Genomic DNA, 15,343 nt, shown 5'->3' with positions numbered 1-15,343 from the left:
GCGAGTAAGAATTTCATTTCACAATTATATTGCTGTCAGTCCGGAGAAGTGTCTGCGCCGAATACCGATATCCGTATACTAAACTGAACAAGACTGCTGTGTACTATCTAGTTACCACGGTGATGTCCGGCCTTGATTCGCCCTAGTAATTGATGTTATTCAAACTCATCACTTACATACTGGTTTTATTTACAAGGTAACGCAAACATACATTCATGCATTTTATTTATTAACTATTATTATTGCTTGTGTTTTATAAGGGTATTTGTATTTCTCTAGTTTTTTGTGATTACTGCAACAACTAAGTAAAAAAAACTATCTGATCAATACAAAGATATGATCTTGGTGCACTGGACAATTGTTATAATTCATTACCATACCATACAGTATTTTCTTTCTTATTTTTTTTATTAATATAATTAATATTTATTATATCAAGAACATTCCATATAAAAATAGGATTTACTTATATTATATGAACATCCAATTACGATTACTAATAAAAATAAAAACAGTAATTGATTGGACTATTTTATTGCCAGAAACCTTTTACAAACACTGACTTCACAATAAGTAGTGTTAACTGTACAATCTACGCTTCTAATACTAGATGAACTTTGAATAATATTGAAAAATCTGAACAATTTGTATTGTCAAATAATTATAATCTGAAAAAAGTTAGTCAAAATCTTAATATAATATATTCCTTAGCTTGGAACTTTGTCTCAAAAATTGTTGCAGAATAAAATGAGGATTCATATCCACAAGGATTTACTATATATTTATCTTACATTCGAGGTTTGTAATCTATCACATATTAATGAGAAGCAAATAAATTAGAAAAAAAAACAGATATAAGAAAAATAAAGACCCATAGAATTCAAAATAGCACACAAAAATAAGTATGTCAATATGAACTATCACCTTATTTGTCAACTTTGAACTTTATAATTTTCAAATCTTATAATTATTAGTGCAATGTGAACATTTTAATTCAACAAGGCAGAATAGATCATAGTATTTTACAACACTTATCTGATCTTATCTATCTTACGTACAAAACTTGCTATGAAGCAAGAACAAAAGTTCACATGCACTTAAACCCAAGTCAAAGGAATGTTTAAATGGTTAAGTAATAATGCCTATGTAATATAAATGTGCGACATTTAACTGCTAACTTAAATTTACAACTGAATTATTTATCTAAACACTTTAATTAACCTTAAGTTTATATAAAATCCTTGTATTATAGAAGCTGTTTATATAAGTCGCATCGTTCACAGAACGGATTGTGAATTGATTTCACACTGGGTGAATTACTTTGGCAGTACCTACTGGCGGAATAGTTGACCAATATGTGTTACTCTTTCATCAATTCAATAACCCATCTAATGGTCTGCTGTAATAGACACCGATACGCAAAAACAGCATACTACACCAAATCCAAACTTTCATTAGTTCAGTTCACTGCGATGCACATCTGACATGACTGATATAAAAATTTACACTTTACAGGTACTTCACAGGTAAGTTAAATACGCATTTATATTATAAACCTAAAATTAGTGTGGTCACAAAAGGGCCCAACTCGCAATATAATAAAGTGTACAAATACATAACAATGTATAAAAACTATAGTTTTGGCATTGTGTAAATGTATAGAGGATATGTATCAGTCTGAGTAGAGTTGAACCCTAATGAACAAAGGATGCATTGCAGTAAACCAAGTACAGTGTAGTGTAGTTTAGGCTTTTGCCTCTTCTTCCGCTGGAGTGGCTTCCTCCGCTGGAGGAGCTTCCTTTGCTACTTTCGCCTTTTTCTCAGGTGTTGTCTTCTCTGCTGCATCACCATTGTCGGTAGCTACAGATTTCCTCTTTACACCAGCCTCTTTTTTTTCTGAAATAAAAAATATTCATTAATAAATTAACTATTTTTAATCATTATTATAAATTAAATCAGCAGCAATAATGCAACAGTTACTTTGAACTTCTATTATAAATAAAAATTGCAAAATATTTTAGTATAATAGAAAAATAAAGATTGAATATACCTGTTGCTTCTCCATTCTCAACAGCATCATTGCTTTCGTCGCCGTTTTCTGCAGGAGTTTCCTCTGGAGCATCGCCACTACCATTTTCCTCTTTGCCATTGCTTTCAGCAGGCTCTGCATCTTTCTTGGCAGGAGTTTTCTTCACTGGGGACTCTTTTGGTGCCTCAGTAGAAGTAACTTCTTCAGGTGCGACATCTCTGAAAAAACATAAATTTAAATTAATGCCTATTTAGTTATTTAACATTCTTCTTTCTTTTTAATTAATCCTATGCTAAAATATTTAGTCTAACGTAATTTATTAGTATCAAAAGAATTTGGCGCCGAAAATGCAAAGCATACACATACAATTATAGTTGTATAAAAACTGCAATACGAAAAATTTAAAAGAAAAAAAAATATTAAGTTCACCGACGTAACATCGTACCTATTTACCGAGGAGAGCGATAGCAAGGAAATGTACCGGAACAAAAACAAGTAGCAATTGTTGCGCAAGGCTGTCTTCATGCAGGTGGGAAAGTAACGAGGAAAATAAACGCATGTGATTGCTGTATCAATATGTTAAACCAGTCGATTGCCTCGAGACGTGGACTCAAAAGCGTTAAAAATAACTAATGACAACACGCGGCCCTCGCGAGCGGCAATAACGTAACCGACAAGTTGCAAAAGTCCGAAGACTCGGCAAATTTGAAACAAGCGCGCGCCGATGACGCTACCGCGCCGGCACGCTGCGCACACAGCGCCATCTTGAACCAACGTAAAACGACTCGCGTTCGCCGGCGTGCTTTCAATTTTCCCGTTAATTATACAGAAGGGAACGGCTTTATTCACTTAAATACGTAACTAATCGAGGTTTATTTAGTTCAATTACATTGTTCTTTACATTTTTTTAAAGTGAAACGTAACGAAAAACGAAATGTTTGATTGGTCTCACTTTCCCGCGTGTATCGGCGTCGATCAACTAAGTATCAAAAACTTACAAAAGAGTAAAAAAAATAGTTATTTTATATATGTATAAACTTTATAATTAGTTTAAGTATTAAATGCCACGCTAATTTGTACAAACAACAAAAAACATATCTGAAACATAATAAAGGAAGCCATTTTGATCACGTTTCGAAAGCCGCCAAAAATAAAAAACTATTTAAACTAATATATAATTGATATAATGAGACACTATAAACTTACTTTTCGACGGCTGCGTCTGCCATTTTATATTAAGTTATAAAATTATTTGAATTACAAATAAAAGTATCCGGCACGTGCTACGCACTACGTACAACAATGTTCACTGCACAAACACCGACGACCAAATGAAGGAGAAAGAAAGACAAAAATGTGCTCGACGTTTTGCGGGGCCGCGCGCTTATACTGAAGTTTACGCGCCAACTTCGCTATATGAAATAACTAGACCATAAAACACGTAGGTTAGAGTAAGATAGCTGTAGATACACAATCCATCTTCAAACAGCCTTGAATTTCTTAAACAACGCTAGGCGGGAAATATCTACCTTGCTCTGTCTTGTTTGAAAAACATTAATCGTTAAAATGTTACATCGCGCAGAAAATATAAATTATTGTATAAATAGTTTTAATTATCCTATTAAGTTTATTTTAAAAAAGAATATAAAATTTAGCTTATTGCATTTATAGATATGATATATTTCAAGCCTCTGTTAATCTTTAAAAAATACCCATATTTATATACCAAATATTCGGACACATTTTTTTTAAATCAAATACTTCAATTCTTCATACAAAACTTATTAAAGCAATGATCCAAATTGCAATGAATTCCAAAACTTTTCAACGTTACCTTTATCGATTAGCATTTGAAAATTATGGCTATTCTTTTCAAAAACGATATTATAGATTTTTTTTATTTAAATTGATTGTTACTTTAGTACCTGCAACGTACTAAAGTAACAATCAACGATTAAAGTTAATTAGCTCCACAAGTTCATTTTCCGCCAAAGTGATTTTATTTCACGTCTTGGTTAAGAAAAGCATCATGTTTTACGTCTACGTACCACAAAAATGTAAAAATTTAAATACGAAATCACATTCAAATAGAAACCTTACGACACTGATTTAACGTCCATTTACAAATATTTAGCAGCAAATATATCTCAGCGTTTTGTATTAGGTCGTTGGCTTTTGAAAGAAATCTTGGCACACGTTAGTGATTTCGTCAGAATATGAATTTGTTAACCAGAACAATCCGGGCACGGTCCTAAAGTTTTTGGCAGGTAAAAACCTTGAAAGAAGACTATTATCTTACATTTCGGTTAACAGGCTCACTATAATATGAACCTATTTTATTTTATCTACATGATCTTAAGTTAGCTTAGCTTAGTATATTTAGTAGAAGAAAGTATATAATTAAAATATAAGAATACATTTAATTTTTTATATGAAGGTACATACCGATATTACATGCCTCAGTTTTTAACAAACATTCATTTTAATTTATTTAATAATATTATAAATTAGTGATTACTGATTATAATTTCTATTTACAAAAATAACTATTAAATTATTATTATTTTTAGACTTTATGAACATTTTGCAGTTACCTACAGTCTTATCGCTTGCCATTGTAACCAATTGCCATTCTAATTGTAGATTTGCTTTTGATAGACAAATATAAACTGTCCGTCTTACATCTTAAGATATGTATTCCTTTGCGTATAAACGTAATTCTTAACATCAATAATATAAATTAAATAAAGTATTGAAAGAAATGATTTTTCTTAAATTTATGTAAAATTTAAGAAAATTCTGCCGTTCACGTCTTTGTAGTTCGTAACTAAAATTTTCTATTATTTTTAATAAATAAAACATGAATAATGTAAGCACGGACTACGGACGTTGAATCTGCTTCCTTATTTTATTTGCCATTATGTAAAAATACCGCCTATCAAATCACTCAGACGCGTTAATTAACGAGGGTAACCAAGCGAATATAGAAAATATTTCTATTATTATTCCTTTAAAATGTAATTGTACATTTTGATGGAAGAAATATAAATAGTAATATTAACAAAAGGTCATTTTTAAAAATAAGTATAACGCATGGATTAATTAATGACAAATAGGAATGACTCCATTATAATGCATTCCTTTTTGTCGTGTGTGCACTGCTAAAAGGTAAGGACACATTTAGTACTATATTTTCAATAAAATATACTCCGAAAACAGCCTTGATGTTTTAATATATTTAAATGATGTTGTATAAAACTAATTTTAAGTCTTTACTCTCAGATAATATCAAAAGTTATTGTTTTTTGTAAATTATTATTTTTTTTTTATTTGGAATCCAGAAAGATTCAACATTAGATAATTAAAACTGTTTTTGTATTTTTTAATCAAAATAAATTAAGTGATATTTTTAATATACTAAATTGTAGTAGTCATATTTGTCTTCCTTTTGTAGGTACTCACTAGGTCATTTATTTTAGGATGTTGCGTTCTATTTAATCACCTGGATGAATCAATTCCGCTGATTCACTTATTTCAATGCCGCTTTGTATAAAAATACCCTTCAAATTGTTTCTTTGCCAAAATTTGCAAATCGTATACAATTAAGTGTTTTAATTTTGTATAATTATTGCATTACCGATGGTTTGTTGAAGGAGGCAAATTTTAAAATACTTAAACATGTCAGAAACCGTTACAAATCATTATTTTATTGACTGTCATCAGTTAACTAAATTCGTAATGGTATTTCTGTGATTATACACAATAACTATATATTATTTTAATTTTGCGGTGCGCCCTGGAGATTTTTTGACTCGTATGCCGTAACGTCAAACGACATGACATCCTCCCTCTCCACCGCAGCTCTCTGTTCCCTAGTGTGTGCTTGACTTGACTATATTTATTTCATTAAAGATGTATGTATCAATGTTTTTAATGTTTTTTTTTTAATAACTTATATCCTTTTATCTTCATAAATTTAGGGAAAATAGTTATTTTAATAACCATCAATATGATGATGATGATTTACATCTTACATCTGCCGGGCGCGTCACAACGGCCCCGTTTTTTAATAATGAAATGATTCCATTTTTATAATATTTATACTAAATTGGACCAGACGAGCGAACATGACACTCTTTCTGAATTAGGTACCTCCTTATTGTCTGGAGAAAACATACAGACCATACTAACTTGTCAATATTTATTTATAACAAATTAGAAAAATAAAAATAGAATAAACTTTATGTTGCCATCATTATCATCATTAAACTGTTACTAGGTAGGTACTTTAAGAATCGACCTCCGATATATATTTAAATAATAATATACTTTATTAAAGGTATATAAGGAGGGTATTTGTGTGAACGTCTTCATCTTGACATTTCTCAGTATCTTACTGGTAATTCTCATATTGTTATAAATGGTGAGCTTCACATTTCAATAGATCAAAATATTATTTCTTATTTTAAATAAGAAATAAATAATAAAAGCTACGTGAAAAGGGTTTTTTAAAATGGATAAATGTATTTGTACTAATCATAGGGATATTGATTCAGCCTCATCGATGCCATAAAATTGTTGCAGGCTATATGTTTTTCGCGGATATGCTCGCCGTTTATCTCTATTACAGACAAACAGGGTTTACACTTTCGAATTTATCAAATTAATATAGAATTATAGATAAATTGAATCAGATTTTCCTTTACATTTGGTTATTTGTGTCGTTGCGCTAATTCTAAATTTATAAGTCTAAGTGAATCATTTAAAAATAAAGTAATTATTTAAACATAATATAAGCTTATAAATACCAACCTAAATTACAAGAAAAATTAAAATTTTAATAATACATTATTTATTAAAAAAAATAATTAATATACATAGTCGTTAGTGTTATGGCAATTTATTTGAACAGTAAGATCAATCCAGAAGCATATGCATCAAGCATAAAAAGTACCGAAAGGAATTAATACAAGACAATTCCTATTATAATTTGTGCTCAACTTTTCAGTTATTGTCACCGCTTTTGTAAGTAAGAAACTAATTCGATGATTAGGAATTATTGTTTGTTATTTTAATTAAATTTTATATACCTATGTATTTTTTTTCATTTATTGTACGTTATAACCTAATCCATTAAATTTATACATCGGATTATGTTGCTATGCCGTAGTGCCACCTTGCTACGGGGCGACTGATCTGTTTTACTATTTTGAATCTTATGGTTAGTGTGATACAAGCTATATTATCGTTTAACGTATAACATAACGCAACTCAAGCGTCGGCCTTTACGATGGAACGTTATCGCGGTCATTGTTCCGCGTGTAGAAAGAGATACATGCTTAGAAGTAATATATACGTCTGTCTCTTTCTCGTCGATTCATGATCCCACTGAAATTTTTCATGGTAATGTGCGTTCCTTATAGTCACAGTATACTATACAATAAAATAAAGTGTAGCCTGGCGAATCCTCTAGTCAAATATATCATTTTTCTAAATTATAACAATTTTCAACATTATTTTCCATCTAATAAGTCGCAAGTGTGTATCATACATGTTTAAAACGCAACCATCAAAGGATATTTATCTCTATAATCTATTAATTATTTGTTGAAACATGAAATTATTGGGACAGCAAACAATTTAATTAATTGCGCCCTGTGGTACTGACCTTTATACATTAATCAGTTTGCAAAAGGAAATAATTTATCTAGCAACAATCTTATTTCTATTGATCAAATGAAGAAAACATTAGATGACCAATGAATGAAACATATTATATGTGTATATTGTTTATAGTAAGGAAATTCATTATTAGAAATATAAAAAAATATTATTATTATTTTGAAAAGCCATTGTTATCCAACTGTCAATATTTCATCATCGATAATAATGTCAATTGCTAAATTTATAAAGTAAGGGCCGAGTATGAAATGTGATACGCCATTCGAACTGATTTCCTTATTTCTAACATTAGAAATTACGAATTCACATGCATACAAACATTTAACACCCCTCGGTTACGAATTTAGAAAAATCCTTTCTTAGTGCGAACCTATTATTAATTTATACGTTCCATAAGTAAGCCTTCGCGGTAGGTATTTACTATACCTGTCATAGGTTTTGGTTACTGGTTAGGTTAGGTTCATAATAGATATGACCACAAGGATTGGCTGGCCGAATATCATCTAAACCAGCCTATCCACTAACATTAATTACCCAATTGACAAGGAAGACTTCTGGCTGGCACATAAAAAACTGAAATTACAAATAAAAAACCTAGAACTTAGAACTAGAATAAACTCAAATTTGTAATCATTAAAATGCAAATTTTCCTGGAAATTAGAACACGCAATGCATATTAGACTACTGAGCTCAATCAAAATAGTAGAAAGAAATATCAACAATAAAGATTGTAAGTTATATCCTATTAACAATTATTTAAATATTAACTGCTCGATACAGATACACAGTGAACATTCCGTTAATTTTTTAAATAGGTAATTGATAATTGAAGGAAAATGTTTTTGTTGGTAAATCCAGTTGCGAGTTGGTATCTCTAACCTACCTATAACGATTAATAAAATACTATTAGTGCTCAACTAATAAAACTACCCCGGAAAAAAATTTCAAATTGATATTGGAAATAAACAACAAGTATAACAAAGGGAAATTATTTTATTTTGTGTAAAAAAGTACATCAATCGGTACATTTAGCTTACGCAAAGCGCAAATGGTCCAGTAACGCCCGCCATCTGCCGTCATAAATGAAAACAAAAATTTGGAGTTGCCACAGTGCAAGCTCTTCAATGAAATTGGTAGATTTTAGAAAAAGCTTTTTTTCTACGTTGTGATTGCTTTTGTGTGGTATTTTAATTAGAAATAGAATATTGTATTTTATATAAGTATTATTACAAGTACTTTATATAAAAATAGACATTTTCTTTTTCAAACTAAAAGTAAAGTACTTCGTCACCTTATAACATTTTAATTTTTTAAGCACATAAAATAATAAAGGTCCATAGACCATATATGGCATTTTTATATGTATAATAGCCTGTTTGAAATTAATTGTTAGATTTTACATTAAAATATTAATATTCATGATATCACCTAGTTGTAAAATGCAGACTTGTAAGATACATAAAATTGAAACATTGACGCTTTTATCCTATTATATTTTCCTACTACATTAGAAAACTTTATAAAACTAATATAGTTGAAATTTATGATTGTTTCTAAAATTACCAATAATTTAAACTTGTAAATAAAACATTATAGTAAAATTGTCATAGTTTTTTTTCAAGTGACAGGAGTTGCAACGGGTATCGATTACGTAATAAAAATCCGAAAAAATAAGTTTATCTCTCTTAGTACTGTGTTAGTTAATATAATAATATGTCAATGTAAAATAAAATATTTTGAAAGATAGTTTTGGAAACAAAAGCTAATAATAACAAATTCAAATAATTGAAAACTTTCCATACCTATTTATTTATATACTAATATTTTTTGCAGAAGAGAATACGCTAGGTATTTAGTATTTTGTACGTTGATATCATCAGTTTATTTTTTAAGTTTTTTCGGTACCGAGAAAAAAGGGATCAATGTAACTCTAATAAAGCAATTTAATCCGTGCCTTGAACCAGCAGGGTACCGGTCTTACTTTGGTTAAGAAATAGTCAATAGAAAAATTCATTCTCATTGTGCATAAAGAAATGTCATTTTAAAATTAAGTGGCTTTTCTTAAATACTTTAAGTACAGTAAAAAATCGCTTTTTTATGAATAATATAATGATAATATTATCCTAATAAACGATAACAACTTTCACTTTAAATTACTCTTTTCTTTGTTATTATATTTTGTTAAAGTACAATTCGGCCGAATTGTACTTTAATAAAATAAACAAAAAACATAATTTCTTTATTTTTAATAACCAGGTGAAATTTTATATTAGTGTTATAGAATTTAGTAGTTTTTATTTAAAATGGTAGCAATTAATTCTTTCATATAGCAATACTCTCACAACTGATCGCCACCCGTGAGCAAATCGTTCGCTCGATCTCGCTCTGTCGATCGGGTACGGTAGTGGAAGCCATTTTATTCTTGTGAATGTGACAAAATATTTTTCGGATTATAACGAATTAGTTGAATCGTGTCAATGTGTGCCTATAATAAGTGTCTTTTGTGACGTGCATACGTGCTTTAAAAGTTGATAATGTACGTGTTCAAAATCGGTTTGTGTTGACCTGCCCGTTTCTTAGACGGACTTCAGGCAGGCATCGATTAGTGCAGAAGGCAGCCTATATTACGGCGAATAGAGGCACTGGAATAGTTTGTGGTGTGCGCCATGGGCAATAATGCTGCCACCGCCAACAAAAAGGTGGATGCCGCCGAAAGCGTCAAGGAATTCCTTGACCAGGCTAAGGAAGATTTTGAGGAGAAATGGAAAAAGAATCCTACCAACACCGCCGGACTGAATGACTTCGAACGAATAAAAACGCTCGGTACTGGTTCATTTGGGCGTGTTATGATAGTACAACATAAACCGACAAAAGAATATTATGCTATGAAAATATTAGATAAGCAGAAAGTTGTTAAATTGAAGCAAGTTGAGCATACGTTAAACGAAAAACGTATCTTGCAAGCAATTAATTTCCCGTTCCTTGTAAGCCTTAAGTTTCATTTCAAGGACAATTCCAACCTATATATGGTCCTGGAATATGTTCCTGGTGGTGAGATGTTCTCACACCTTCGTAAGGTTGGCCGATTTTCAGAACCTCACTCGCGATTCTATGCCGCTCAGATAGTCCTCGCATTTGAATATCTTCACTATTTGGACCTAATTTATCGGGATCTTAAACCAGAAAATCTTCTGATTGACTCGCAAGGATACCTCAAAGTGACGGATTTTGGTTTTGCGAAGCGAGTTAAGGGTCGTACGTGGACGCTTTGCGGTACCCCTGAGTACCTCGCACCCGAAATTATCCTTTCGAAAGGTTATAACAAGGCCGTAGATTGGTGGGCGCTGGGTGTCCTCGTTTACGAGATGGCGGCTGGATATCCTCCTTTCTTCGCCGATCAACCGATACAAATATACGAAAAAATCGTCTCAGGTAAGGTTCGCTTTCCATCGCATTTTGGCTCTGACCTGAAAGACCTTCTGCGTAACCTCCTGCAGGTCGATTTGACGAAACGTTACGGTAACCTAAAAGCTGGAGTAAATGACATTAAAGGTCACAAGTGGTTTGCCAGCACTGACTGGATAGCTGTCTTCCAAAAGAAGATCGAAGCACCATTCATCCCACGCTGCAAAGGTCCTGGCGACACTAGCAACTTTGATGACTATGAGGAGGAGGCATTGCGTATCTCATCAACAGAGAAGTGTGCGAAGGAGTTTGCTGAGTTCTGAGCACATAGTTGGAGCCTGCATGCGGACACCCCCGTGAGTAGGTGTTTTGTATTAGTGAATCTTCCATGACACTGGTCGTGGGAAGGTAATGAGTGCATCTCTTGTGGGTAGCTTTGGGTGTACATAGACTTTGAAGCTCCCCAAGCTGGCACCCCAGGTGTATCAAATTTGAAATATAGGTCAAATGAAAGTAGAACTGATCCAGATATTTTTTGTGGCATTCATTTTCTTAGTGCCCGTTCAATCTGAAATATGAACAGACAAAGCGTGTAGCTCCCTGGTGATATTCTTTGAGAAGCATACTGCTGATAGTGTAGTCGAGTGTAAACAGACCTTCATTGTCAGTAATAAGTGTTTTTTGGTATGTAGTTTGCCTTTGGTAGCATTGGAATGTGGTAAGCTTGATTCTTTTTTAAATTGTTTTTATGAATTCATACAAATTGTATATTTATCAGATTTTCTTGTGGCTTATTTAGACTTATAGGTCTTCACTATTATACCTCTCAATTTTAAATAATATTGAAATGCATCACTTTATCGTGTTTAGATTCAGTCATTAATTAAGTCAGCTATTGAAATAAATATCCTAATATGCAGACATAAAGTACTAGTACTACTTGTGCTGAATTCATGTTGCTTTTTTCACTTTTTTTTACTAAGTGAGTTAATAGCTCGTAAGTAAGAAAAGCACACAATGAAAATGATGAAAAAATTCTATTTATATAACCTTGCTATAAATATAATAAATTAATTAGATCAATGTTATTTTGTGAAAGTTTTAATTTTTGACATTTTGTTATTGGTTTTATCTTAATATAATATTGTTAAATCAGTTGATATTTTAATTAAGGAATTTACTACTACATCAAAATATTAAAGAGATTAATTTATTGTACTTTTATGTAGTTGTGTTCATTTGTGCAATTTAACCTGTGTTTGTGATCTGATGAAAGGATTTGTTTGGGTATAAGTGTAACTACATAGTTCCTTATTTTGTAGATTACTATCATAATGGTGATTGTCATGCACACTGAAAGCCAGTTTTGATGATGTTGCATAATCTGTATATTGTTAGCATCAGTTGTTGAAAAGCAATAAATTTCATGCTGTTTATAATACAGTTTAGAGAAAATATTTCCCTTGTAGAAAAACTCTTATACATAAATCATTAAAGTAAAAAAAAAATCAATACCATTTGTAGACTGATGTTTTCAATAGATTGATTTTTGAGGTGCGAAAAGTCACAATTCTGATGTGCAGATTTCACCAATCATTGTGGAGGTTATGATAAAGTTTGTTAGCTATTAGATGTAGGACTTTGAATCCAGGCTGTACAAATAATTATCTACCTAGTTATTTGTAGAGAATATTAATACATTGTGAAAACATTGTTCACATTTGTGTTATAGTCATTAGGTTAAATATCCTGGGATGGTTACTTAACCAATATTGCTTGTTACAAATTCTGCTGGATAATGGAGGATATATAATATATATATTTGGATTAATTTAAATTTTGTACATTGTAATTAAAAAAAAAAAAAATGTAATATTATGTATGCAGTTCTGTCTATGAACTTAGTGCATCATAAAATAAGGGCTAATTTATTGTAAGTAGAATTGATCATCAAAAGTTCCAAAGACTATAACTATTTTAGTTTACTTGTGCTTGTTCATAAAAAATGAAATAAATTAGCCCTTAATGCAATGAATTTAGCATTTGGTTGCACTAAGTGACATACCTAGTGTATGAACTTAACAAAAGTTGCACTTAGATTGATTACATTTTTTTAAATATATTAATATCCATTATAACTATGATGTATGGATGATGCTAAATCATATCAACTCGTTATCATTAAATATTCTGAATTTATATTAAATAGTGTTTGTCCATCACCTTATAGTTCTAGTGGGATAAATTGCTTTTATTACAAACTTAAATTATTGCCACCACATATAGAGAATTAAAAGTTACATAAGTGTACTAATTTATTGATCAACAAATAAAAAATATTGAAAACAATGTCTTATCTGGTGAAGCACCTGGGTTATAAATATTTATATATTTAACACATTAAGTTCTATGAATGAAGTAGTTCTATTTGGTGCCATAAAATTGCTTTTAAACCTTTTCTCATGTAAATAATAAATATTTATATTTCTTATATTGTATTTTTTTATTAATTAAATTACCATATTATTGCCTGACTAAAAATGGCATGTATATTAGCAGTTGATTTTGTTACAGTATTAAGCTATGCACCATCTATTAAGTGATAAATAGACTCGAATTAGTTATAAGACTAAAAATCGTCACTGTTTCATTACTAATAACCTCAATGCAATATTTAGTTTAATTGTAAGATTGTCAAGATTTCAGAAAGCAAAACTAATAAAAGAACACAATTTTATTACAACACTGGATGAAATTTTTTTTCTCTAAATATCTTCAAAATATTGTAGTTCAAACTCTTAATAATCTAAGATTTCTTTTGTTGTTCATGGGACTATAGTATCCATTGTCTTTGTATGAAATTGCTAGCTTTTTATGCAACAAGTTATTCACCATTTGGACATTGTTTGTCAAGGTGTTTCTACTTAATTTCTAAGATCATGTTTAAATTTCGCATTATTGTTAATTTTAGTGGCAAGTGATTTTTTGATCGCATTATAAATTATTAATGAATTATGATGTGTACCTTTCATAATTGTCATTGTATATAACTAGAGTGATTGTGTCCCCAATAAATATTTAGGAGTTTTTAACATCTGCTTGAATACCTGCAGATTTTCATTCCATAAGCTTCACAGAGTGCTCGCCATCATTGTCTCAGTAAATATTCTAATGTGAACATTTTAAGGTCACTTTGGATATTATAAACATTAGTGTGACAGTTTGAATATTTGCGAGCAGTCTTTTTATATCTGTGCGTATAATTAATATTAAAATGTTCACGTTTAGATCTATTATATCGAGTGCCTATAGCATTGAGGAGTTCAAGTGTAAAAAGTCAGTTTCAGTAATTATTTGTCACCATGTATTGATCTTCCATAAAATTACGATGAAATTAAAATATCGATGTAACAGTAACAAATTGTTTCATTATTCTCTTTCAAACTTAAATTTCGCTTGCAGCCTGGCGCTGGTTATTCTGATGTAAGCTGAAGACGTTAGCGCTGTATATATTATGTTGGTATGAACAGTTTTGTAGAGCACTTTTGGCAGGCCTCGGCTAATGCACGTGGGGCGACTGCTATAATGTGCGGCTTCCTAATAAAGCGGAATATTCCGACAGTAACTCGTCTGCCAAACGTGACGAAATGTAGGTATAGTATAAAATGTACGTATGAATACGATTCAAGTAATTATAACATTTTTTTTAGAAAAACTTTTGTAATTATAGTTTTCCAATTATGATTTGTTTAGTAACATTGAACAAGTATCAATTTAATAGATAATTTAAGATATCTTTATGTAAGATATATTCGTATGGCTTGCTTGATAATACTTTAGTCTTTAAAAATAACTCTAGTTATTGCTTCATGTTTATTTAAACGGATGTGTGCAAGTCCATCTGCGTAGGTGTCATCATGAGTGGTCATCAGATATTCTACCGCCAACTAGTAATATTTCGTATTGTTGTATTCCGTTGAAGGGTGTGTAAGCCAGTGTAATGACAAGCATCTTTACACTGGTTGGTGGCGCATTTGCGATATCAGGAATAGTTAATATTTCTTACATCGCCAATTTCTAAGGGCGGTGGTGACCACTTACCATCCAGTGGCTCATTTGCGCGACCACCTAACTGTATTATAAGAATAAAACTGTTTCTGTTTATTCATACTGCATGCTAAGCAGAGACAAATATTTGACGCAATCTAGAAGTATAAATTAATTGGT

General features: G+C 30.9%; 2 protein-coding genes across 2 annotated transcripts; one reads left to right on the top strand and one right to left on the bottom strand.

Annotated features, from left to right (window-relative positions):
• Positions 1-518: 518 nt before the first annotated feature.
• LOC125066687 (nucleolin-like) lies at positions 519-3,393 on the bottom strand. Its single transcript, XM_047674901.1, has 3 exons — positions 3,236-3,393; positions 2,051-2,247; positions 519-1,896 (listed from the first exon to the last, which is right to left on the bottom strand). The coding sequence occupies exons 1-3, from the start codon at positions 3,256-3,258 to the stop codon at positions 1,745-1,747; spliced, it is 372 nt and encodes a 123-aa protein (XP_047530857.1). The 5' UTR covers positions 3,259-3,393; the 3' UTR covers positions 519-1,744.
• A 6,668-nt stretch (positions 3,394-10,061) lies between these two features.
• On the top strand, positions 10,062-14,533 carry LOC125066684 (cAMP-dependent protein kinase catalytic subunit 1). The gene has a single exon (XM_047674899.1). It carries the CDS (start codon positions 10,378-10,380, stop codon positions 11,437-11,439), a length of 1,062 nt encoding a protein of 353 aa, XP_047530855.1. The 5' UTR covers positions 10,062-10,377; the 3' UTR covers positions 11,440-14,533.
• The last annotated feature ends 810 nt before the right edge of the window (positions 14,534-15,343 follow it).

This window comes from Vanessa atalanta, chromosome 10 (assembly GCF_905147765.1).
Source record: "Vanessa atalanta chromosome 10, ilVanAtal1.2, whole genome shotgun sequence".
NCBI lineage: Eukaryota > Metazoa > Arthropoda > Insecta > Lepidoptera > Nymphalidae > Vanessa > Vanessa atalanta.
Note: the sequence above shows the minus strand (reverse complement) of the source record. Positions and strands in the feature narration are given on the sequence as shown.

Coding starts and splice junctions, on each gene's coding strand:
- LOC125066687 (XM_047674901.1), bottom strand. CDS start 3,258: ATGGCAGACGCAGCCGTCGAAAA. Junction 2,248..3,235: donor GCAGACGCAGCCGTCGAAAA/GTAAGTTTATAG, acceptor ATGTTTTTTCAG/AGATGTCGCACCTGAAGAAG. Junction 1,897..2,050: donor TGAGAATGGAGAAGCAACAG/GTATATTCAATC, acceptor TTTTTATTTCAG/AAAAAAAAGAGGCTGGTGTA.
- LOC125066684 (XM_047674899.1), top strand. CDS start 10,378: ATGGGCAATAATGCTGCCACCGCCAACAAAAAGGTGGATGCCGCCGAA.